We start from the raw sequence: 26,878 nt of genomic DNA on the forward strand, positions 1-26,878 counted from the left end.
ATTAGGTATTACGTTTTATTTAATCCTCTACTTTAATAGAGTATATACTTATCTAAGATCTTCTTAACCTTATAATATATAAACTAATCCCTTTATTTAGCTTATTTTAGGTTATCTATATTAACTAAAATAGCTAATAATAGCATTTAGTAGAATAGATTATCCTATAAGTTTATTACTAAAATAAGATATATAATTAAAATAACTAAGTAGATATTTATTATTAGTAGAAGATCTAAGTAATATACTAATAGTCTAACTTATTTAAGTATTTTAATTAGTTTAGTATACTAAGGGGATATCTTTATTCCTAAGTAGCTAATATCCTTTTTTAAGATAAAAATATATAAAATCTCTTAGTTTAAATATAATATAGTAATATTCCTTATTAAAAATTTATTTTATATATATTTACCCCTCTATAATAGAGATTTTTACTTCCTCTTAGAGTAAGTTATAATTAGAGATAATATTAATATTACTTAAGAGGTTTAATAGCTTATTAGTTTTAAAGCTATATATAAGCTTATTAAGTAAATATTTAATTATAGCTATATATATATTATTAAAGCTAAACTAAATAGATATTATACTATAAACTTAAGCTTAGTTAAAGAAAGTTATATATTAAGCTTATAAGTATACCTTAACTATTTAGTTCTTCTTTTTAGATTACTTATCTATCTATAAGTAGTATACTATTAAGAATTTAAGCTTAGTATTTATTTCCCTCTATAGGGTTTATTAGAATTCTAATAAAGACTTAAGGTCTTAATCTAGAATAATACTATAGGGAATTCCCTAATTATAGAGTATAAGTATCTTAATAAAGACTAAAGCCTATTTAGTTGCTATATAAGAGGTATTTCTTAGTATAATTATAATAAACTTAGAGAATTTATTAGTAATAGTTATTATAAAGTTATAGAAAGTAAACCTTAATAGTTTTTAGATAGTATTATTAATAGAAACTTTAAGTAGTTTAGTAATAAAGTCTATAGTAATTATATAAAAAGGAATTAGTAATATTATAATAAGCTAAAAGCTACTAATTAGTTTATCTCTATCTTTTCTAAGTAGTTTATATATAGGATAAATCTTATAGTATTTCTTTATTTTAGTTATTATATTATTAATAATAAACTTATCTTATATTAAGGAAGTTTTAAGCCTACCTAATAGGGGTTTTTATAGTAGGGGAAAAAGCAGTAAAAGCACCTCAATTAGTGCTTAGTCTAATAGCTTCGCAGTATATATACCTAAGGGTCCAAAATAACTGCCCACACTAACCCTAACTCGCCTATTATAGCTATTAGCCTTATTAACAATAGCTTCATTACTAGTAAGGTTAATAGCTTTACCTATATAACTTATACTATAAGCAAAACATATACTAAAGATAGCTTTATAAGGTCTTTAGCTATAGAAAAGCTTATCTTAGCTATATACTTAAAACGCTACTACTCACGCTAAGCCTTAAGCTTATTCCTTACTAAGTAAACTACTTAAATTCCTTTATAATATATTCTATCCTACTTAATCTATAGGATCTTATACTATAAGGCTTTACTTAAAATACGCTCTAAGATATTAAGATTAATACTAACTATAAGGCTAAGCTTATAGTAATTAGTAAGATAATACCTTTTAATATATAGAGCCCTAAGGACTAGATAGCTATAGCTAGGTCCTACTTTAAGGTCTTAGAAGCTAACTTTAGTAGTAATAGTATAGAGGCTACTTACTTACTTTAGTAAAGCTTCTTACTTAATAATATAGATATATTTACTACTAATCTTAGTATTTATGCTTATTTTAATAATATCCTTAGTAGAGCAGTATAGCTAATAAGTTAACTAGGCTAACTATTATAATATTATAGGTATTACTAATAAATATAGAGATAGAGGGTATGCGTAAGGGTTAGTAGATAGGTTAGAAGGCTAGAAAAAGTCTATAGTAATTAAACTTAGTTAAAGTTATAAAGTTATTATTAAAGTGATATTAAAAGTAATAAGATTATCTAATAGATAGCGCACCTAAGTATATATAGGGGAAATAGGGCTAAAGCTAGAGATAGCGATCTGTGGGACTATCTAGCTAAGCAGAAATCTAGGGCGATCACATAACTAGTAAGCTGTTAGCTAAAGGGTGAAGTTAGAGGTTATTACAGTATAGGTTCTAAGTAAAAGTCATAGTAGCTAGCTAGAGGCTATAAACTTATCTTATAATTTATATTATACCTACTTATTACTATAATATTAGTTCTTATTATAAATAATAATAATAAGGTCTTCTACTACTTTATTTAAGATATAGAGTTTTTACTTCTTATTAGTTTCTATAAAGTATAATAACCCTTAGTCTAAGTTAAAAAGGAGGTAGAAATTAAAGTTTATATTTTTTAGTATATTAATATACCCTTTCTACTTAGGTATATCTCTATATCCTCTCTAAATATATTTATATATTTCTAGAGAAATACCTATATTAATAGACTAATATATAGTAAAATTATCTTATATTTTATTAAGTTACCTTAGTTCTTCTAAGTTTAAATACTTATTACTTAATAAAATATAGAAAAGCATATCAGCTATAATATTTATAACTCCTAGAATATAGATATATAAAAGTTAAAACTAAGAGAGAAATTCTACTATAAGGACTAAATAAAAGTTAACTTATTTCTAGTTAGTTATAAATAATATTATTTACTATATAACCTCTACTATAGAAGTATAATTTATTAAGATAATAGATAGATTCTTCTTAATAAACTAAACTAATATATAAGCTTTATAAATAGTTTAAACTAAGCATATAACCTTTAGTTTTATTAGCTAGTATTTCTTTTTAGTATTAAATAATAATCTACTAAGGAATAAAATAAGTTTTACTATTATTTAGAGAATTATAATACCTAGTTTTTATTTTATACCTTACTTTAAGTAAAATAATATAGCTTTAAAACCTCTCTTATAAGTAGTATCTAGCTATATAAAAAGTATATAGTTTAAGTTATAATAGAATAAAATGCTTACCTTAATAAGTGCTTATTTAATATCCTTAAATAAGTTTAATTCTTCTTAAGTTAGCTAGAATATAGTACTCTTATAAAAATATCTCCTAGCTAAACTAATATACTTCTTTTAATATCTACTTTCTACTAATAAGTTAGTTTTATAGGCTTATAGAAGCTTATTATATATACTATATTAGAGTATAAAGTAATATAAATATCTTATTAAACTAAGCTATTTTTCTAAAAAGGAAAGATTCTTAGGGAATTCTATAAGTTTAAAAGTATAAACTTAATCTTCTATATTCTAAAGGTTAAAAGCATTTATATTAAAACTAAGTAGTTTAATAGATAGAAATCCTATAAAAGATTTATCTAGTAAAAAAGTCACTATATATTCTTCTAAAACTTTAAAAACTAATCTTAAGTAAGCTTTATATTTATCTTTTATCTCTAATATAATTATAATATTATTAATAAACGCTTAAGTAAAAGCTTAGAAGTCTCTTAAAAAAGTATTAATAAAGTGCTATATATAAGCTAAGGAGTTTTTAAAACTTATAAGCATTATAGTTAATATTTCTTATTTATAATAGCTAACTATTATAAGCTTTTCTTAATATTTCCTTTTAATAGGAAATTAATAGAAGAATATCTAAGCGTTAACCTTAATAATATACTTCTTTCCCTTAACTTTCTAGATTACTTCTAACTAAAGTAGTAAGAAATAAGTATTTAGAATAGTAACCTTATTTAAAGCTTAGAAGTTAACTACTATTTATCTTTTTTATTTTCTATTAACTATTCTCTATACTATAAAAATAAGAGCACTAAATAGTATAGAGAATTTAACCTACTTAGCCTATCCTTAATTATATATATTATTTATCTTTTTATTAATAAATTCCTAGTTATTAATATTAATAGAAAATAAATATTAACTAATCTTATATTTATAATAATTAGGTATAAAGGGGATAGTTATTTCCTCTTTAAAAGTAACCTTAATAGGTTTTATAAGCTTCTAAATAGAAAGGAAATTAGTAATAATATAGTTTATATATATAATAAAAATATTATTATAGTTAAAAATAGTTACTCTTTTTAATATATACTTTCCTTTATATTCTTTATTCTATTTAATATTAATCTTCTAATCTTTATTAAAGTAGTCCTTAAAGATATCTTTATTTCTAAATAAAAGGTTATTTATTAGAAAAGTCTCTAGGAAATTATCTAGAGAAATTTTAGAAGTATAATTAATATTATCTTTTAGTTTAATATCTAAGAATATAGCTATTAATATAATAATATCTCCTTTTAATAGTTAGAAGTTTCTTAGTTATTAATTTCTCTAAATTCTTATTATTTCTAATAAGTAATTAGTAATAAGAACTAAAGAATCTTAACTTATTACTATATTAATTATACTATTATACTTAAGTCTAAATAGGAATACCTCTATTTTAAATCTTTTACTATAAAAATAGAGATTAATACTTCTAAGTAAAGTAGAATTATTATATTATTTATTATTTAAGTAATATAGTTCCTTAGTAATTATTTAGTAAAAATAATAATAGAAATCTTAAGGTTATTATATATACTTATATAGATTATTCCTTATAAGTTTAAGATATTAAGCTTATTATAGATATTAAACTTTTAGCTAATTAGTATACTAATATCTAAGTATTTAATAACTTATCCTTTTAAGTAGAAGATAGTAGCTATTAAGGTTTTATTTTATATTTCTTAAATATATAAATTAAAAGTAGCTTAACTAAATATTTTAATTTATCTTATACTAAAAAGCTTCTTCTTTTTGCTTTTATTAATAGTATACTTAAGGATTTTAAGAAGAATATCTTCTTAGATAATATATCTTAAAGTATTAGTATTAATATATACTTTAACTTATAAACTATCTAAGCTTAAGTTAGTTTTAATCCTTATATATATAGTATTATATAAGATATTATAAAGGTTTTAAGTATTCTAAAAGTAGTAATAATTATATCCTAATAAGTTAAATAATAATTATATTACTATTACTTCTTTTTATTTATAAGAAGGAAATAGTTATAATAGTAATTAAATAGGAAGTAAGTATTATTATATTCTAAGATATATTAATAGTTACTTTCTATTAAATTATTATTAATAAAGTTTATTTCCTCCTCTAGCTTAATCTCTTCTTTATTAAAAGTATTATTATTTAAGCTAATATCTTTAAAGTTAGCTAGTAGATTAAAATAATATATATATACTATATAGTATTCTTATTCCTCTATTTCTTTTATAATTATAATATTAATAGTTCTATTATAATTTTAAATATATATATCTTATATTATATTAGTATTATCCTTCTTATACTAATATACTAGCTTTTTCTAAAAGTTAAATTAATTAGACTTATTCTAAAGATAGTTAGAGTTATTCTAAAGATAGTTATAAAACCTTTCTTAGTTATTCTCTTAGTTTTCCTTAGCTTAAGGAACTAAGTTACTAGTTTAATTAGCTATTTCTCTCTTAATATATATAGAGTTTAATAGGTCTTAAACTTAGTTATAAAAGTACTATAATTTCCCTATAGATATTAAGGCTATAGAATTCTTAATTAGTTTTATTAGAGATTTCTATCTACTTTAAGTAATATTTCTCTACTAGCTTTCTTAATAGTTTATAAGTTCTTAAAGCTATTTATTATAGTCTTTTAAGCTAGTTAGCTATAGTTAACTAGTAATTAAATTAAAATCTATATAGTTATAAATTAGTCTAAATATCTAAGATTTTAAGTAGTTATAAATATAAGCTAGTTAGCTAACTTTAGCTATAAAGTATTAGAGGTCTTTATTATCCTTAATATCTTCTAAGGTATATTATATATAATTTAAGTAAATATATACTATAGCTTATAGTATATAGAAGCACTTAAGTAACTATATTACTTATAAATCTAACCTATTTTAAGGATTTTATAACTATACTTATTACTGTAAGGATAAATCTTTAGTAAACTAGTTTTAAGCTATACTAAGTAAATAGAAATATAAGTTAGTAGTAGCTATAAATATATATTATAGAGATTAAAATATATACTATTTAAATAAATTAATAAACTACTTAACGCTTATTTAGATAGTTTTTATATTATTATATTAACTATACTTAAGGTTATTATATTTAGATATTAGTTAAAATTATTTAATCTCTTCTATTTAGAAATAGATATAACCTTTATAAGTATTCTTAGTTTCTATACCTTTATTACTACTATTATAGCTAGATAGTTCTAACTTTAGTAATTTCTTCTATAATATTTTACTAAACTTCCTAGAAAAGGTTTAACTAGATTTCTATTACTTATTCTATATTATTCTACTTAATATTCTTAAGTATTATATATAGTAGATCGCTAAGTTAGCTTAATTAGTTTCTATAGTTTAATATAATACTCTAGCTATTTACTTAAAGTAGGATTTATCTCTTAGTAGTAATATAAAAGTTAGATAAATATTCTCTAGTAGAAGTCTACTTATTAAGGGATAAAGTATCTTAGCTGCTTTTTATATTCCTAGAATTCCTATAGTATTATATATATCTCCTTAAGCTATTAAGGTCTATAGTACTTCTATAGAAATTAATATAAACTATTCTTTAATACTCTACTTTTTTTAGATTAAAGATATATCTATAAACTATTTAGCTAAAGCTTTACTACTATTAGATTAATCTATATTATTATATTATTAAAGTAGTAATCTCTTCTTAAAATAGTTAAAAATAATAGTTTAATATATATCTTCTATATCTAGCTAAATAAGGACTTATTTCTTAAATTAAGTAAGGTATAAAAGGAATTATTTAGTATTTTTTATAGATTTATCTATAATAAGATATTAGTTTTATTTTACTTTAAAAGTAGATTTAATAACTTAGAGAAGCTAGTTAATAGGGAACTTTAATATAATAAGAATATAAAGTTTATTATAATAGGTTTAATAATAGCCTCTAGCTAGCTATTATAACTTTTACTTAGAACTTATACTATAACAACCTCTAACTTCACCCTTCAGCTAACAGCTTATTAGTTATATAATCTCCTATAGATTGCTATCTCTAGCTTCAGCTCTATTTCCCCTATATACGCTTAGGTATGCTATTATTATATTAGATAATCTTATCACCTTTAATATTACTTTAATAATAACTTTATAACTTTAACTAAGTTTAATTACTATAGCAGACTTTCTCTAGCCTTCTAACCTATCTATTAACCCTCATATATACCCTCTATCTCTATATTTATCAGTAATACTTATAATATTATAGTTAGCCTAATTAACTTACTAGCTATACTACCTTACTAAGGATATCATTAAAGTAAGTATAAATACTAAGATTAGTAGTAAATATATCTATATTATTAAACGAGAAGCTTTACTAAAGTAAGTAAGTAACTTCTATACTATTACTACTAAAGTTAGCTTCTAAGACTTTAAAATAGGACTTAGCTATAGCTATTTAGTTCTTAAAGCTCTATATATTAAAAAGTATTATTTTACTAATTACTATAAACTTAGCTTTATAGTTAGTATTAATTTTAGTATCTTAGGGTGTACTTTAAGTAAAGCTTTATAGTATAAGATCTTATAGATTAGGTAGGATAGAATATATTATAAAGGTATAAGAATCTAAGTAGTTTACTTTAGTAGTATTAACTTAAGATTAAGGGTAAAGAATAAGCTTAAAGCTTAGCGTAAGCAGTAGTATCTTAAGTATATAGCTAAAATAAGCTTTTCTATAGCTAAAGACCTTATAAAGCTATCTTTAGTATATATCTTACTTATAAGTTATATAGATAAGGCTATTAACCTTATTAGTAATAAAGCTATTATTAATAAGGCTAATAGCTATAATAGTATATATATCTAGCCTAGATGCTTTTGCTTATACATAAGTAAGTTAGGGTTAGCATAAGCAGTTATTCTAAACCCTTAGGTATATATACTGTGAAGCTACTAGACTAAGCACTAACTGAGGTGCTTTTACTGCTTTTTCCCCTACTATGAAAACCCCTACTAAGTTGGCTTAAAACTTCCTTAACATAATAAGTTTAATAACTATATAGAAACTTTAAAGCCTTAAGGAGGTCTAAAGGTATAAATAGCTTCTTAAGATCTTATAAAAGCTCTTATAGTTACTTTAAGTTTATAAATATAATAGCTTATAATATATTCTTAATAGAGTTATTAATTTATTACTTATTCTAATAAAATTAAAAAGAGTTAAAGCTTTATTAGCTTATCTTCTTATTAATCTAATTAGTATTACTACTCTATTAACTAGAAATTAGTTATACTACTAATTATTATATATAAATATAAGTAAAAAGATATAATATTCTAATACCTCCTTCTAAGGGATTTCTAAGAGATTTCCCTAAGGAATACTTAAGGTATTTCCTAGGGAAATCTCTAAGAAGTCTTATAAAATTCTATATATTATTTTACTAAGGATTTCTTAGGGATTTCCTAGGGAAATTATAGAGAAATCCTTATCCTACCTTTATAGAGAAATTAAGGGGAAATCCTAGTCTATATTATAATAATATTACTATAGAAGTTATTATATTTTATAAATCTTCTAAGTTTAGCTTTAAGCTTTATCTTCTACTTTTTTATATATAAATAGCTATTTAAGTAAATATAGATATAAGCTTAATAGTTTTAGTAATAGAAGTAGTATATATATAGTTTTCTTATAGTAAGAGATATATTAAAGGTATTTATTAGTTTTTTATAAGGATTAATATTATTTTTACTATTAGATAATAGATTTTTAATTTCTATAGAAATCTTTATTAACTAAAACTAAAAAAACTTAAAAAAGCTAACTTTTATATATATTACTTATACTTTTTATTATATAGTTCTATTAAAGCTTTTTATCTTTTTATTTTATTAATAAGAGTAAGAAGTTATTATTTTTAGATAGAAATTTTATTCTTAAATAAAAAGTTTTATTACTTTAATAAGAACTATATTATTATCTATAATAACTTTAGAGAAGTAAATAATACTATTTATTATTATAATCTTCTTTAGAAATTAGCTTTATAGCTAATTAGCTATTCTTTTCTTTAATTTAAATACTTAGAACTATCTATAAGTTAAAAAGGTTTCTATAATATAGAAACTATAAGTAATACTTCTAAAACTTTATAATATTAATTTTAAAAAATTAATTTAGAGCTTTTAAAAGGCTTAAGTTAGTAGTTCTTATTATCTATTACTAAGTTATTATATTAACTTTATTTTAAAGTATATATAATATTTATATCTTATAAGAAGTATTTTAAAGAGGTTTATATTAATATCTCTTATAGTAGTAATAGTTACTTCTTTAGATAGATATTTTAGATAAATATAAAAAGTTTAGTAATTTAGCTTAAGAGAGCTAAATTTATTATTTTAGTTAGAAAGATAGATCTAAAGTTAAAGGATTTATATATTTTATTTAAAATTAGTAATAGCTTTAGATATATCTTTATAAATTAAAGTATTATTTAGATTATTAAAATAAATACTTATTTTCTAAAAAAGATTAATACTAATAATTTATATTATATTATAAAGTTTATAAAGAGTATTATATAGTTTAAAAGTAGTTTTTTTATTATTTAGCTTAATAGTAATTACTCTAGCTATATTAATAACTTAGCTAATTTAGTTTTTTCTACTTATATAGTTTATAGTTAATCTTTAAAGGAGATCTTAAAAGTCCTTAAAGATAGAGAGATTATTAAAGATATACTTATTAGTATTAATATTTAGTATAAAGGAGTTTATCCTCTTAATAGAAGCTATAAATATAATATATTAGCTTAGTTATACTTTTTAGCTATTATTTTCTTTTTTATTAGCTTTTTTAATAATATTATATATAAAGAAACTATTAGTCTTTATTTTAATAATTTAGTTAGTAGATCTATAGATAGAGAGTTTAAACTTCTTTATTAGTTACTTTTTAACTCTTTATATATAGTTAACTTTATATAGATCTTTAGTAAGAGATTAAAAGTTAAAATATAAACTAAATATTTTAAAATTATCTATTAAGAGTAGTAAAAAGGTTTTCTTTTAAGCTTAAATATAAAGGTATTTAGGGGCTATAAGCTATAGTTAGGTTAAACTAATAGAAGAAGCACCTAAAAAGTAAGTATAGTATTATTATACTATTTTTACTTGCTTTTTCTAAGATCCTCCTCTCTAAACCTTTTATAAGTACTTATTAATTCCTCGCTATAGAGGGCTTTATACCTTAGACTTATAGGCTTCTCTATCCTTTTAGCCCCTATTAACTAAACTATCCCTAAGGTACTCTACTCTATAAGCTTAAACCCTTATATTAAACTATTAAAATATCTATATAAGCTTTAGATTAGTAGTTAATATCTTATTTAATACTAAAGTTTCTAAAGATATTATCTTAAGTTTAACTTTTTAAAGTAAATATTAAAATAAATATTTAAGTTATTAATTACTAAGTTTATAATTTATTAATATATTTAAATTTATTATATAATAAAGTATAATATTTATAGTATTTAAAGGAGTATTTATTATACTTATTAAAGTATAAAGTTATCTTTTTATAATAATAGTTATATATCTTATACTTATAAAGATCTTTAAAATACTTAATATTATATAAAATATAAGGATTTTATATCTTAGTATTCTTAGATTTAGAAGCTTAAGTTTACTTCTTTATAATAAACTTCTTTTTATTTAATAAAGTTTTAATATTTTAAGAAGTTTATTTATATTATTCCTTTTTACTTAAGCTTCTAAGTTTTTATAAGAAGTTATTATTAAGGCCTCTAGCTAGCTACTATAACTTTTACCTAGAACCTATACTATAACGACCTCTAACTTCACCCTTTAGCTAACAGCTTACTGGTTATGTGATCGCCCTGGATTTCTGCTCAGCTAGACAGTCCCACAGATCGCTATCTCTTTAGCCCTATTTCCCCCACACGCGCTTAGGTGCGCTATCTATTAGACAATCTTATCACCTTTAACATCACTTCGATAATAACTTCATAACTTTGACTAGGTTTAATTACTATAGTAGACTTTCTCTAGCCTTCTAACCTATCTACTAACTCTTATGCACACCCTCTATCGTTAAGCTTAGCCGTCTTTTCTGCTGCTTATACTGCATACGCCCTCTAAGATAGACGTCTATTGTGACGTTTTCAGGGGATATAGTGCTATTGCTATCTATATTTATTAGTAACGCTTATGATGTCATAGTTAGCTTGGTTAACTTACTAGCTATACTGCCCTACTAAAGATATCGTTAAAGTAAGTATAAATGCTAGGATTAGTAGTAAATATATTTATATTATTAAGTAAGAAGCTTTACTGAAGTAAGTGGGCAGCCTCTATACTATTACTGCTAAGGTTAGCTTCTAAGACCTTAAAGTAGGACCTAGCTATAGCTATCTAGTCCTTAAAGCTCTATATATTAAAAGGCGTTATCTTATTAATCGCTATAAGCCTAGCCCTATAGTTAATATTAATCTTAGTGTTTTAGGGCGTGCTTTAAGTAAAGCTTTATAGTATAAGATCCTATAGATTAAGTAGGATAGAATATATTATAAAGGAATCTAGGTAGTTTACTTAGTGAGGAATGGGTTTAAGGCTTAGCGTAAGTAGTATCTTAAGTACGTAGCTAAGACAAGCTTTTCTATAGCTAAAAACCTTATAAAGCTATCTCTACGTAAGTTATATAAGTGAGGCTATTAACCTTACTAGTAATAAAGCTATTATTAATAAGGCTAACAGCTATAATAAGTAAGTTAAGGTTAGCGTAGGCAGTTATTCCAGACCCTTAAGTATATATACTGCGAAGCTACTAGACTAGGCATTAACTGAGGTGCTTTTACTGCTTTTTCTCCTACTGTGAAAACCCCTACTAGGTAGGCTTAAAACTTCCTTAATATAAGAAGTTATTATAGCTTTAAATCTTTATAATAAAGTTATTCTCTATAAAGTCTACTTTAATTTAATTAAAATATCTAAAACCTTAAATAAATCTATAATTAAAAACTATAGTTAATAAACTTATATTAAAACTATTTAGTTTATTAAAAGTTAAATAAAGATCTTATATAAAATCCTTAGTATTATTATAGTTAACTTTAGTTATTTTATTTTAGTTATTATAGATTTTACTTATAACTAGTTTATTAAACTTCTAAGTATATTCTTTAGTTTTAATAAAGATATAAAAAGCTAAAACTATAATAAAAAGATTATTATTAATTATTTTTTTTAAGAGATTATATTAAATCTTCTCTATAAGTAATTATCTAATAAATATAAAACCTATAAGTATTAAATTACTTAAAAAGCTTAGATCTTTAACTATTATTACTTTATCTTTTTTAAAAACTATATCTCTATTATATTTATTTAGTATTCTTTTATTTACTAAATAGAAAAATAATTTTATTACTTTAAAAGTATTCTTAAGATTAATCTCTTATAGTTTAAAGTTTATAACTTTAGTTAGCTTAAAGATAGTATTATATATTAAACTTCTTAGATTTAATCCCTTACTAATTACTTTCTATATAGCTACTTTAGCTATAAAGTTTATAATAAAAGAAGAGGTAAAATTAAATTAAAATAATCCCTTTTTAATAAAACTAAAAGAAAATAAAGTTAGATTACTAATTAAAGATATATTAATTTATTTAATTAATTTAATAGTTTAAAAAAGGTTTAAATAATAGTTTTATATAATTATTAAATAGTTATTAAATAGTTATTATTATATAACTATAGTAAATATTAAATAATTATTAACTTTAGTAGTTTAAAAGTTAAAGAGATTTTATAAATAGAGGATATATATTATAATAGCTATAATCTCTATTTAGAAATATTATTTTTAGTAATTTAGTAATCTATTAATTACTTTTTAATAATTACTAAACTATAAAGTTAGAATTCTAATAGCTAGTTAAAAATAATTTTACTATTTAGTAAATAGATTTAAGTATTTAGAGAGTTTATAACTTATATAAAGTAGCTTAATTAATCTAGCTATAAACGCTAGGCGTAGCTAGCTATAAAGTAGTGTAGCTGATCCCTTATATAAAGGTGGGATTTAGGCTGGGATTCAGGCCTCAGGCCTAAGCCTAGCTAACTACTATCTCATAAGATAGCTAACCTATTAAGAAAAGCATCCCACTGCCTAAATAGAGCATAGGTGACCTCAGTTCTCTCAGTTTAGCCAGTAACTATTAACACCTCACCACCATTGTCAGTGCGTAATGGAAGACTTGGGTCTGAGCGCGAATAGGCATCATCGGCGTCTAGCCCCGTGACGTAGATGTGCCTAGTGACATCCATATCACATATTGCGGCGTTCAATAGGCACACACACCCAGCGCCCACCCCAAGGCAATCAATCAAGTTTGAGGCCCATAATTGACTTGATTGCCAGATCGCGATGCTATACCTGATTGATTGCTAATTAATTGCAAGTAACTAGCAAATATCCCTATGTATAGGGGGGTCTAGGGGCCTAGAGGGGGGGGCTCTAGATGAGAGGACTCTAGGGGAGAGGATTCTAGAGGGGAGGGCTCTTGAGGGGAGGGTATTAGAGGGTAGGGTCCGGAAGGTTAGGACCTGGGAGGGTAGCCCCCGGAGGGGAGGCCCCTAGAGGGGGGCCGGAAGGGGGGCCCAGGACCGGGTTTTCGGGGCCAGGCTAGGGCTTTCGGAGCCGAGGGTCCGGCTGGATTAACGATTTCCTAGATTTTCCGGGTCCTCTAGCCCTTAAGGCGTCCAAGGCCCCCCTAAGGCCCCCCCCGGCGCTGTCAAAAGAGTCAAGGTAATCAATTAATTGTGACCCTCATAATTGACTTAATTGCCTCGCAATAGCTTCATAATTGTTTGATTAGTTGATTGAACTTGACAAGTTTACTTGCCTTGCGGTGGGCGCTGCACACACCATTGTCATAACATGTTGTGATGCTACTTGACTCAAAGCCTACATAGAAAATAGTACAGATTCATGCTTCACATCTCCATGCCCAAACTCTGCTTTTCCATGCACAGATTCTACTCGTTGACAGACACTTTTCCCCATATGCCCCACGGCCAATGGATATCAAAGTCTCTGTCGACGTCTTCGACTGATTTAATCAAATGGCAGGTCCGATTGGTGACTGTTGTCGCATAAGAGGTCAAGCCAGCTGCCCGAAGCCGGTTGGAAAGACTTGGATTCGCGACACCACCAACCCTCTTTCCAATCATCCATTTTCCAGTATTTGTGCTCTCTGACCAATGCCTCTGGTTCCAAAGCTTTGCCCACATCGAAATTACATCTGACGATGGAGTTTCCAGATGCAATCTCCCGTATTGCTTGAGGAAAGTCCTCAAACAAGTACCACATGTTATCTCTGCCGCAGGACTCCCCGCGGGCGCGTGACCGGAAGTTGTGTCTTGGGTCGCTGCGCCTCTCACTCCAAGACAACGTAGGGAGAATCTTACGCTCTAAACAGAGATCAACGGCCGCCTGCCATGCGGCATCCCGTTGAACGACGCTCTGAAAAATCCGCGGGCAAACCGAGTCTCCCTCCAAAACCAAAGAAAATGAACCAGCCGGCATGCCGGCGCGTTCGAGCTCAAGTGCTTCAAGCACCCACACCGCCACACAGTCTGAAATTGATCGCGCGGGGAGATAGTCCCCTCTTTTGGTAGGCATAGTATGCCCAGGCTGCCTATTTCCAGTCATAGATTGGAAAACAGTCCGCCACATGTTGGCTCGACGTTCCACATGAAGGCGCGGATTTTCCTGACAGTATGGGATAAGACCCAAACCGTGACTTTCAGCACGACCAACAGCGTACCTATTTTCATCAAGGACAATATTCCGTATGCTCAGGCGACATACCAAGGGCAGGGATGCGAGGAAACGTATGGCGACAGCCGCAGCGGAGTAGTGGTACTTGACTTGACTTTTGTCGTAAGGGTCGTTATGGCTCGGATCCCATTCCTCGGAGAAGTATTCTTCAAAAGGGGTCCCCAGACTTCGTATCAAATCAGTGACACATTGGGGGGAGAACGGAATCATCCATGGGTCGGGATTGACGTTGACAAGGCTTGCAATTTGAGCTTCCATGAAACGATATTTACTCCAGCCCGTTTCGAAGAGGGTGAACTGCTTCTCGCCAAAGCGATGCCTGTGCTTCAGAAGAGTCTGCAGAACAGAACGAACCCACTTGCGCGAAGTCGATGGTGTTTCGCCGCAGGAACCTGGAGGCCCTATTGTTGGCGTAGTCCTTGGGGCCCGTTCTCGATGACCATCCTCCATAATCTGCCAAGCGTTGGATCGAACCCTGAGCAAATGCACATATGGTGCGAATTTCGGATCAATGTCGGAGAGGTCTTTCCAGATGTCTTCGGTGATGCTGAGGACATCCGGGAATATTTCATTCACCTTGCTATCGCGACGGCGGTGCAGGAGGTTCAAGAACGTATCAAAGCGTCCAGCTGTGATTCGATGCTCCTCTGAACAGACAGCCGAAAAGTTGAGAACATTAGCTGATAAAGCTATTCCCCTAGCTTCCCTCGCAACCCGCTTGCAGGTGAGCATGAATGTGAGATCGATCGATTCTCCATTAGCGCACTTGAGCTTGTTCCTACTAAAGTCGAGGATGTAGCCGCCGTCGGAGTAGACGCATTGCACGTAAATCAGATCCCGCACCTCGCGTGGAAGATCGAAAAAATGAATCATAATGTCGAGCGTATATTGGAATGATGCTGATGTCATCAATAGGAGCTGGAGTGAATATAGAGGAAGGATGGTACCAAAGAAGGCAAAGGCGCATGCATCATTGAGGAGGCGAGCCAAGTATTTAAGGACAAAAGATGGAGCGGATTAAGCTCTCTCCGAAGACCCGGAGGTCCCTTGAAGGACTTGTGAGTCACAACCCAAAGTATGCAAGAAACAAAGCTTACATTACAATCAGGCGTAAGAAGAGAGTACAAGGCAGTCACAGCGTCACCGAATATCATCATTGGAACAGTTTTGGGACCAAGTATCCATTTTTTATGTTGAGGAAGTTTCGAGCCCACCCAGTAGGGGTTTTCACAGTAGGGGAAAAAGCAGTAAAAGCACCTCGGTCAGTGCCCAGTCCAGTAGCTTCGCAGTATACGTACCCAAGGGTCCGGAATAACTGCCCGCGCCGACCCCAACTCGCCCTGGATGAAAAGAGGTTAGCTTCGGCTGTCACGAGACAGAAGAGGGCTTACCGCGTACAAGCGAAAGCATCTGGGCCAGACGTACATACCATTGTGGCTGTCAGCCTCGTTGACTGGCAGAAATCAGTCCACGCACATCGGTCAAGGTTTGCATAACATACCGATGGCTTCGTTGCCAGCAAGGTTAACAGCCTCGCCCGCGTGACTCACGCTGCGCTGACGAACATCAGTCGCTACCCAACAGCAGGCCAGCAAAAAAAGAAAACTCACAGCGAGACACGTACCAGAGATGGCTTCACAAGGTCTTCAGCCACGGAAAAGCTTGTCTTGGCCACGTACTTAAGACGCCGCTGCTTGAAGAACATGTCAGTGCCAGCCAAAAATTTCAAGTCGCAGGGGTCAATAACTTGCCTCGCGCCAAGCCTCGAGCCCATTCCTCACCCTCAATCTCAAGTCAATACCACCACTTCAGACAGGTGTGTGAGCACAGAGTGTCACACAAAACGTTCGGCATACCTACAAGCAAACCACCCAGATTCCTACACCTTACCACGTCAGCTGATTCAATTTCTAGCAGAGTTTAACGACTTACCTTCACGATGTGTTCCATCCTGCCCGATCCATGGGATCTCATGCCGCAAGGCTAAAAGGTGTGAGACATCTAGCAGATTGTGAATAATTAGGTAGACAAACCTTTGCCCGAGGCACGCCCCAAGACACCAAGATCGATACCAACCACAGGGCCAGGCTTGCGGCGATCAGCAAGACGACGCCCTTCAATATGCAGAGCCCTAGGGACCAGATGGCTGTCATCCATGAGTAAGAAAAAGTACAAGCGCATAAGATTTAGGTATCTCGTACCTATAGCCAGGTCCTGCCTCGAGGTCCTAGAGGCTAACCTCAGCAGCGACAGCGCGGAGGCTGCCCGCCTGCTTCGGCAAAGCCTCTCGCTCGACGATGTGGACGCGTTTGCTGCTGATCCTGGCATTTGCGCCTACTTTGACGACGTCCTTGGTAGGGCGGCGTAGCCAGTAAGTTGACCAGGCCAACTGCTGCTCCAGTCTCAGTTAGCAAAAGACCGTGTTCTCAATGAGGGTTGTGACTCACTGACATCGCGGGCGTTGCTGACGAATGTAGACTGCTTCAAGACCAGTTAGTTCCAGGTGATTTCCCAGCAATTGCACAGAAACTCCTTACCAAAGACGTTAGCCTAGTCGACAGAAGGCTTAGACAGCTTCAGCCAGTCAGTGGAGTGTCAATGCTATAACACTGAAGGAGTTGCTCACTGGCGACGGCACCACGTCCCCCGAAAACGTCACGACAGACGTCCGTCTCGGAGGGCGTCTGCGACTGGCCAGTCAGCAGAGCTCTGTGCAGAAAGAAATGGAGAAGAAGTAGTCTCTCTCTCTCTCCCCCTCCCTCTCTCTCTCTCCCCCTCCCTCTCTCTCTCTCCCCCTCCCTCCCTCTCTCTCCCTCCCTCTCTCCCTCCCTCTCTCTCCCTCCCTCTCTCTCTCTCTCTCTCTGGGTGTGTGTGTGTGTGGAGGAGGGCAAGTGTGTGAGAGTGTGCCATGGAGGACCACACTGAGGAAAGACGGAAGGAAAGATGCCAGAAAATCAAAGACAGAAAAGAACGACGCCCGTACTTACATGCAGCGTAGGCGGCGGAAAAGACGGCTGAGCTCTGATCATCATCAGCAGTGTCGTTCGATCAATCATCCGCTAGCAGTGTGGGCTTACTGACGACAGAGGGTGTGCGTGAGGGTCGGTAGATAGGTCGGAAGGCTGGAGAAAGTCTGCTTCTGAAGCGGTCAGCATCATCATCATCATGGACGAAGAGGGAGGGAGCGACGAATAGACAAACCTGTAGTAATTGAACCCAGTCAAAGTCGTGAAGTTGTTGTCGAAGTGACGTTGAAGGTGATGAGATTGTCTGATGCTTCGAGAGAAGAACAGGTCAGCGACATTGGGAGAGCGAGAACGGAAGAGACGGGGAGGCGGCTGACTGACGATGGCGCACCTAAGCGCGTGTGGGGGAAATGGGGCCGAAGCTGGCTGGGGAAGCACTGGTCAGCAGGCTGTCTATATCTGAGGGACATGAACGAAAGAGCGTGTATGAAAGCTCACAGATGGCGATCTGCGGGACTGTCTGGCCGAGCAGAAATCCAGGGCCTGCGGTCAATGAGAAGATCCGACGATCGGGGAGAGGGAGGGGATGACTCACGATCACGTGACCAGTAGGCCGTTAGCTGAAGGGTGAAGTCGGAGGTCGTTGCAGTACAGGTTCCAGGTAAAAGTCACAGTAGCTGGCCAGAGGCCTGAGAGGCAGAACATGGTTAAATTGAAGAACAATACCAGGACTAGCCATACACAAGACGAAAGATCTCCTTGGTCCTCCATGGCGGCGAAGGGCTCTCACCATCCTCTTCCTCCACCAAGTTGCCAAATGCGGGGTTCGGCATGTGCTTTGCCGTCCATCGAAACTGCGGGATACCAAAGTAGCGGATGGCGAAGTCTGCAGCGGCCCTGGGTTGAAGAGTGAGGAGGGCTTCGAATGTCAAATTGGGCAATTCCTTGAGAAGATGCTTGCGTGCGTCGTTCAGCAATTCGCAGTGGAGGAACAAGTGTTTCGCATTGTGTATGCCTTCACCGCAAGGGCACTTGGGAGAGGAGACCAACTGGCAATCAAAAGTTAGCAGGGGCATTGAGAGATGTGACATGAAGAGGAAGATAGTCGCGAGACATGAACAGGTGGAGGGACAGGACGTCGAGGCAAATGCGAAAGGGCCAAGGAAAAAGACAACTTACTCCCATAAAGTGTAGTGTGGCGTTCAGTCCATTGAAGCCCGTCCGAATATGAAGCAACATTGTGCTTTGAGCCTTAGGCATGTCCGCGTACAACTTGGCGTTGTGCTTCCCCCAAAGTCCTTGAAGAGCCGGGTAACTCTCATTGAAGCCAGCAGCTTCACAGAGGTGATGGAGGACGAACTTGTTCCAGAGCTCCTCCGATCTGGTATGAGACAGCTCCTTCACAATCTTGTTGATGAGTCGTCTCAATCTCGCGAGTTGCTGGCCAGGATTGTTCACGATTTTGGGGTCCGCCTCGATCTGCAGCAAAAGCCTTCCAAACGCCGGCCCCAAAACCAGAGCCTGAGCCTCCCGGTACGCAACATTCAACGGATGCGATTCCATGACCTCGGCGGTGAGACCACGGGCATTGGCCACGAAATTCCAACTCTGCAACAGCGCCTGACCCTCGGGCTTGGTGAGGTTCTTGGCTCGGTGCTTCATCGCGCATCCAGCGAGGAATACCGAAAGCCTCTCGATGAACAGCTCCTTGCAGAGGACATCGCCCGAGACTCGCCGATAGGCACCAGAGAGCTGCCTCAAACAATGGTTTTGTTCGGTCTCAAGCTGTTGGAAGAGCTGTTGGCAGAGGGACCACCTGCATCGAGTCCCTTTGGTGCTACGAATAACGTACCAGAGGGCACAACCGTAGGCAAAGATCGGTCGTATGCTGGTGATGTACTGGTGGCAAAGCTTCCGGACATTCGGGCCCCAAGTAGATGCACAGACGCGCCGCATCTGATACATCTTTTGTCTGACCTTGGCGAGAATCTGGAGATGGAGTTAGCCATGAACAAGATTTTAGTTGGAAGAGGAAACTTACATGTGCGATGTGTACATTCCACTTGAGTTGATAGTCCAGATGTAAACCGAGAATCCTCACTGAAGTCTCTGCCTCCTTGGGAAAACCAGACACCTTCGGCATGAGATCCGTGACCGCCAAAGCTCTGCGTGACTGGCACAAGTGCATGACTTTTGTCTTGTCGGCACTGAACTCGGTGCCGTGCAGTGACGTGAACCTCGTCAAACGACGGTATACCAGTCCCAATGCCTTGCAGTTCAACTCATAGGACGAGGATGCAAGAAGGATGGTGATATCATCAACATAGCCTGTGATAACTAGGTCGAAAAGTTGGAAGATGGCCATGTCGTCGTTGCTCTCCAAGGTCCGGCTCTCCCTTAATCTCTTGAGGATAGGTATCGTGAACACCACGAAGAGAATCGGAGACAGAGGGCTGCCCTGAGGGACACCAATCTTGATCCAAAACTTCTTCGACAGCTTGCCTTGAAGACGAACAGTGGTGCTACGTCGAGAAAGGAATTCCCAGATGAATTGTATCATCCAACGAGGGACGCCGTACTCAACAAGCAGAGACAGCAAGTGGTCATGAAGAACACGATTGAAAGCGGCAGTCATGTCGAGAGCGGCGACCGTAACAAAGGCGTTTTTCGCGAGCCAATACTTGTAAATAGCGTTGAGGATGAATTCAAGGGCCTGTGTGGCGTTCTTGTCTCGGAACCCAAACTGTTCGAAGGGTAGAATCCTGGCAGCAAGGAGCCAATCCACCAGTCGAATCGTGAACAGCTTTTCCAGGACCTTAGCGAAAGCGGAGAGAAGAGCAATTGGACGGTAGCTCCCTGGCAAATGCTTCGGCTTCCCAGCCTTAGGTAGCATTACCGTCACTGCCTCCTTGAACTCCTCCGGATGGTATGAGAGGTCTAGGCAGGCTTGCATCGCCCGTTGGAACACAGATGTGACGATATCTTCCGGGTCCTCTTTTGAAGGTAACAGCATCTTGAGTGCATCGATCGAGATACCGTCCTTGCCCTCAGCTTTGTGAGCTGGCATGCCTCGTACGACGCCACGCAACTCTCCGGGCTTCAACCTCTTCTGTGCCGAATCGTCCAGACAAGGACCAGGGATCGGAGGACACTCCAAAATGGGGGGAGGCTCTGTGCCACAACTGTACCGAGGCCAAAGAGTTTCGACTAAATACTCTGCTTTGTCCTCGTGCGAGTAATATTTCCGAGTGTTGTTCTCATCCAGGACTTTTTGCAAGACTGGAATGTGGGAAGGGGCGCGGGGCAGCGATCTGCGGGCGCTCATCCTAGCCAACTGGAAGACGGTCTTGGCTCCAGACGCGACAAACAGGCGGTACTCCTTGGTTCGTTGAGCTCTCTGGTCTCTGATGTACCTATTGTGCCGTCTGTTGGCGGCATTGTCGGCACGTGTTGGGTTGAAAAGTTGATTGCCGACGGCGAGAAAGGCAGGGTCAGCAGGCTTGACCTTGGTGATGAGCACAGGTGTCTTCGTCTTGGGGATTTGCTGGTCTCTCTCTTCGGCCATTATCCGAACGGCCTCGGCAAAAAAGGTGTCGATATGAGCTCGAGACTCCAAAGAAAGGGACTTCAACTCATTTTTGAGGCGGGGTCCAACGGCTGCCTTCCATTCCTTCGGCGAGGCATCCCGCCAGCGGTAGCGCGGATCGTCTAGCGGACGTGTGGTAGTGTCGATCGTAGTTTCCAAAACCCGATGATCTGACTCAAAGCCCTCGACATCGTCGACTCGCCGAAATGAATAAATGTAGGGGGTGAGACCTGGTCCCGAGATAGCGATGTCGATGGTGGACTTGTAAATCTCCGTGTTCTGACCGCGAGTATAGGTAAACTTAATCTCGTCAGGCTTCACAAGACACTCCATGTCGGCAGCCTGAATTCCAATGGCAAGGTCTGTGGCATCCTTATTTGGAGGTTTTGCGAGTTTCCCAGCCCACAGATCATGCTTCAGATTGGAATCCCCGAGCATGAGATCGAAACCGGAGACGGTGCATGCCCGTAGAAGAGCTTCAATGTCGAGTTGGCGAATTCCGTTCTCGTAGGCATTATAAAAGTTGTGGATGGCAAGGGTAGCCTCTAAACGCGTCTCAAGACGTAGGGTGCATAGCAGAGTTCTGTTGACGTCTCCCGTGTACCAGTCGACGGTCCAGTCGTGCATTGGGATACGTGAAGACACGAGGAATGCGACTTTGTACAGTGGCACCACCTTCATCAACTTCCGCTCTGCCTTATCGCGAAGCGAGCGTGCGGGTTTTGCTGTCATGGAGTCGATGGTATATGGATTGTTGTAGGTGGTGAGTTCGCCGTCGCCTGTGTGCTCCCAAACAATATGGTACTGCTTGAAAAGGTCGCACCATGGAAGATGAGGCGGCGGATCCTGAAGAGCCACAACATCCCAAGGGTTGCGTTCCATGTAGGCATTGAGAGCTGTCAGGCGAAGTGGGGCTTTCTTGACGTTGATCTGGGCAACTTTCAAACGAGACCGTTGCCAAGCGGAGGCCACGCAGGTGGGCTGGATGGTAGACCCGGGAGGACCGATAGGCATGATGAGCTGCTAGATTGAAACGAAGGAAAAAAGACAGTGAAGAAGTGTGAAGCAGCAATAGTCTTCAGGTGTGACCGTATCAGACTCATTGTGCGCTGAAACTATAATGTGGTAGACTTTGGCACAGTGAAAAGGGGAAAGAGGTGTAACAAGAAACGTAGTGGTTGTGATTGATGAAAATTATCATCGGAGTGGCAATATATATCCCAGAGTTCTCTTTGAGGCTTGACATGGAACAGTGAGAGAGATAACGACATCCCCTTGGCAATATTCCCTTGGGTGAAGTGACACTTCGAGTTCGAAAGATTGGTGAATGCAACATCAGTGACAAATCCAGCCACCTAACAAAAGCCTGACTGCGCAATCTAGGTACCGCTACATTGGTAAGTGATGGTGGCATTGTACACAGTGCAAAACCTCCGACCAATTGTAAAGAGAGTGTTATCTTTCGCGTTACCTAACAATTTGTTGAACCCAGCAACTTCGATCCCTCTCTCCGTGGATTGCTAAGTGCTCACAGCAAACGTGACAGATGGGAAAGAGACCATCCATTCCGACTGGAGACGTGATAAAACCCTTGACTCCACTCACATACCAGGAAGCTTGAGCGCCAGATTTAACAGCCGAAATACATACTGATACAACGAGATACAACCAGAAAAGAAACGTTGAATTGAGCAATCTTCCCCTCTTCCCCTATTCCCTGCTTCCCACCTTCCTATCTAGTTTTACAAATGGAACGACCTGACATACAATTTCTGCAAACCTGCATGAGGGTTTCCTTGGTAGTCTGTTATCTCCAACCGGCGCTTGAAGGATCGCCGTAATGGCGGTGAGGTGACCTCGGAAATCATTTGCCGTATCACTTTCTCAATGCGCCACCTAAATTCCGCTCTGCCTGCATCTGAACCTTCTTGGAATTATCCCAGGTCCCCATCAACATGCAAATGTTGCAGGTTCACAAACAAGCTCCCATGCGGGGCTCTAGTGAAGATCATGGCCCTGATGAATCGGTCCATTTTTGGGTGGAAAACAGCTGTCGACGCCGCTGCCGCAGACACCTGACCATCAACCAGTCGACGCTTACCACAATCCATGCAGCCATCTTGGCATCATTCATCAAATTGGCCTAGAGCGCCGGGACGAAAGTGAGGACCCGGGTGATCTGATCAGCACTCTAAACCTCGGCAAAGAAAATTGTGTCCACGTTTGCGATGTGACCAGTCAACCATCTATATCGTGTACAATTTCGTCGGAACCATTCCATTTGACAGAATAGCGCCTTCTCGGGGGAAATGAGAAAGAAATCCATGAAATTTCAAGTGTGAACATGTTTCCATAAAGCAAGATACTGTCCCCAAGATGAGCACACGAGAATGCTGTGACAAAGATACCTAGAAACGCAGCGAAAACCCTTATCACCCCAATCAAAATGATAGTTGTGATGATACGCAGGCCGAAGAGCGTACTTGCCATCTTTGTGACTGAGTCGGTCTGACGGGTTGCTTGTGGTGTAAATGTCTTTCGACGTGTTCTTTGCCAGTTGGGTCAAGTGAATTCGTCAAGCTGACACCTAATCACTACAAGGACCTAATTGTGGTGATCATGTTGAGTTCTGGAGGAACAAACAGTACATTTCACTCTACGTTTCTCTATCTTCCATCAGAACCCTACCTGCGCATCATCGTCAATGACATCCCCATACTCTGAGTCATCTTCGTCAGACACAATTATCACCACATTATCACCGGCTTGCTCCCTCTCTTGACCAGGCGAACTGCTCGGGACCATGTAGTCCGTAATGTGCCCAGTGCGGGAAGCTGCTCCCGAGGCGGCATGTCGCGAACGCTTGACCTCAGAAGGGCCAGAACGGCTCTCGTTGTTCCTCCTATGGGCTTTGGCAGAGCCCTGGGCTGCATTGGTCCCAGATTGCTCCATAGAGGCAGCAGCCTGTCTTTCCTTGGCAGTTTGCATCGTCAAGGCAGCTTGCTTTGCCATCTCAGCACTGTTCCTGTCCTCTACTGCTGTCCTTTTGTAGATCTGGAAGACAGGCATGCCCCAGTCTGGGGGGACGCTTGCGGAGGCATTGCAAAGTTTGCGCATCTTTACCGTTGCTTGATCCATACAGTCATTGCTCCAAGCTTCGTGTTTTGTGTTGATTTTGAATAGGGGGTTATGGATCTGGTTGGCTTTCAAAGTTCGAGAGCAGTTGGGACAGCACTTGGGCTGTTGACAATCTTTTGCCAATGTCGCATGATCTCCGCCACAACGTCCGCAAGACCGCGGCATCAGGCACTCGTCCTGCATATGATTCGGCATGTAGCAATTGAAGCAGTAATAAGGCAGAGCTTTCTTGTCGAATGGCCTGTGAACACGGACGTTAGCCATCTTTCCTCGTGAGTTCTCTAGACAGACTTACATAACGTATCCAACCTGACCATCGAGATACACCCTCTGTCCGCACAGCGCCAAAGCTTCATCGACGTCAGCGAATGACAGGTAAACTATTCCGTAAGACTTTTTAACTCCCATGAGGGAATGAAGCCTGTTTTCCGTCCTCAGCTTTTCCAAAGCATTCGGGACGCCATCGATGGTGAAGTCGTATGCCCGTACTAACCACAGATCGTGGAGCATCATTGGGATGGGCATGTCAAGCAAATTGCTCAAAATCCTGATGTTTTCCGGAGAGGCAGCAGCGGCAGCGGCGTCACCACTGAAAAAGACGAACTCCATGATTTTCTGCTTTCCCTGAGGAATGACCACCGCTCGCACATCAGTCCAAGGAGGTGTCACAAGTCTGCGGAGGACGGTCGAATTGCCATTCGCGCCCAAGCCCCTGAGCATGGCGAGTTTGCCGTCGTCTTTGATCTTCACTTTAAGACGAGGGGGATTGGGAAGTTGTTGGAGACCGAGGAGTGTGCCGTAGTAAATGCGAAGACTATCGAAAAGGAGCGAGAAGTCCGTGACGCCCATTGGAGCTGCCGAAGCCTGGGGAAGCCTTTCTTCGGCAATGTTCTTCCAGAGCAACTTGACCTGACGCGGTGGGAGCGAATTGATCATTTGCACTATCGTCAGGAGCTGGACGTTGTTCTCGCTTTCTGCGGTCGAGTGTTAGTTCGGAATTGCTAAGGACGTTCGGGTCAAAACCCAATTACCTTGTTCAAGCGAAGGCGGCTTAACAGGGGATCCAGTGGACTGAGGCCCTGCTGGCTGAGAGAAATCGGATTGAGCCATGGCAAACTGGTCAAATGATGCAGAGAAAAGGTTGATTGAGTGGCGTTGAAGAAGTTCGTGACGGACTTAGCAAGGAGTCCCTGAGTGGAGGAAAGAGCACTAAAGGCAATAAGACCAGTGTTCGGTTCAGTAAGAGTGATGATGTGAATCAAGCGTATGATGAGCGATCCCGTGTGTTATAGCGAGTTCAGAGGTGATGAGGGGTGCAATGTCTCTGGAACCCTACAGGTGTCATCGAGAATCAGGCGACTTGAGTCAAACGCTGAGACTGCCGGGCGATCAAGATATCTCCCCGGGCAGAAAGTGGAACACCGAAGAAGGCCCTAACAGCGCCCTGCAGTATCGCATGCAGAACTAGGGGTTTCTTCTCCGCCCAATCCCTGGGAGACCGCTTTTAGCGCCATGTAGTGGTTGCACTCGGAACTTGGGGTCCATTAGATTCCTTGGGGGCGGGGCCGCTTTTGTCGCGTGGCTATTCAAGCGCCTGCCGATGGTCGCTAGTTGCCTGAATAAGTAAATGCGTGAAAATAGTAGCGTGATCGCTCCACTTAAATCTGGCCTTCGACGATTCATCAGGTCCAGCCAGATCTTGGTTCTGCAGGGTCTGTTATCTTAAAGTGGACCGACCAGGATGGCCACTGTTCAACGGATTAATTACTCACCAACACGACGACTGCAAGATCGCGCGTGACCTGAATGTTTGCGCATATGCGCCAATGTTTGCTTCTCTTCCTTCAAAATGACGTGGCAATTTGTTGCGGTCAAAGAGCGTCGGATATTAGCCCTCGCCGATTATTTACGAGATCAGATTGCGTGTTCCTCCCAATCTCCGAGGTGATCGCCGTGAGGATGCTGGCCTGAATTTCGCAGAATCTGGGTTTGATGGCTCCGCAATCTATGCACGGTAATCACAAGTCTGCGATCAATTAACCGTAGGTGGCGTAGAGCTTTATCCAGACAAGGAAAGTCTCAGAGACAACCCAATCTGTGGACACGAACCCTGAGGCGTCCCGCTGAGACTGTTCTCTGATGTCTTTGCCAATCGCTTGACGCCTGAGGATATCTCTTGGCCTTGCTAATGAACTGGGATGTGAATGCACCTCC

The 26,878-nt window shown here is 36.7% G+C and overlaps 2 protein-coding genes across 2 annotated transcripts; both read right to left on the bottom strand.

Moving 5' to 3' along the window:
• Positions 1–14,248: 14,248 nt before the first annotated feature.
• Positions 14,249–15,847, bottom strand: CGCS363_v001758 (uncharacterized protein; the record flags this gene model as incomplete). The annotated part of the gene is made up of 1 exon (XM_036633607.1): positions 14,249–15,847. One exon carries the CDS (start codon positions 15,845–15,847, stop codon positions 14,249–14,251), a length of 1,599 nt encoding a protein of 532 aa, XP_036502903.1.
• Positions 15,848–16,853: 1,006 nt separating this feature from the next.
• RTase-1 (putative RNA-directed DNA polymerase from transposon BS) lies at positions 16,854–22,540 on the bottom strand (the record flags this gene model as incomplete). Its single annotated transcript, XM_036633608.1, has 11 exons — positions 16,854–16,859; positions 16,907–16,957; positions 17,008–17,120; positions 17,176–17,201; positions 17,313–17,366; positions 17,422–17,452; positions 17,962–17,995; positions 18,052–18,113; positions 18,731–18,989; positions 19,120–19,929; positions 19,982–22,540. The coding sequence occupies 11 exons, from the start codon at positions 22,538–22,540 to the stop codon at positions 16,854–16,856; spliced, it is 4,005 nt and encodes a 1,334-aa protein (XP_036502902.1).
• Positions 22,541–26,878: the final 4,338 nt, after the last annotated feature.

Source organism: Colletotrichum siamense (genome assembly GCF_013390195.1).
Source record: "Colletotrichum siamense strain Cg363 chromosome Unknown KSG_Cg363_contig01, whole genome shotgun sequence".
NCBI classification, from domain to species: domain Eukaryota; kingdom Fungi; phylum Ascomycota; class Sordariomycetes; order Glomerellales; family Glomerellaceae; genus Colletotrichum; species Colletotrichum siamense.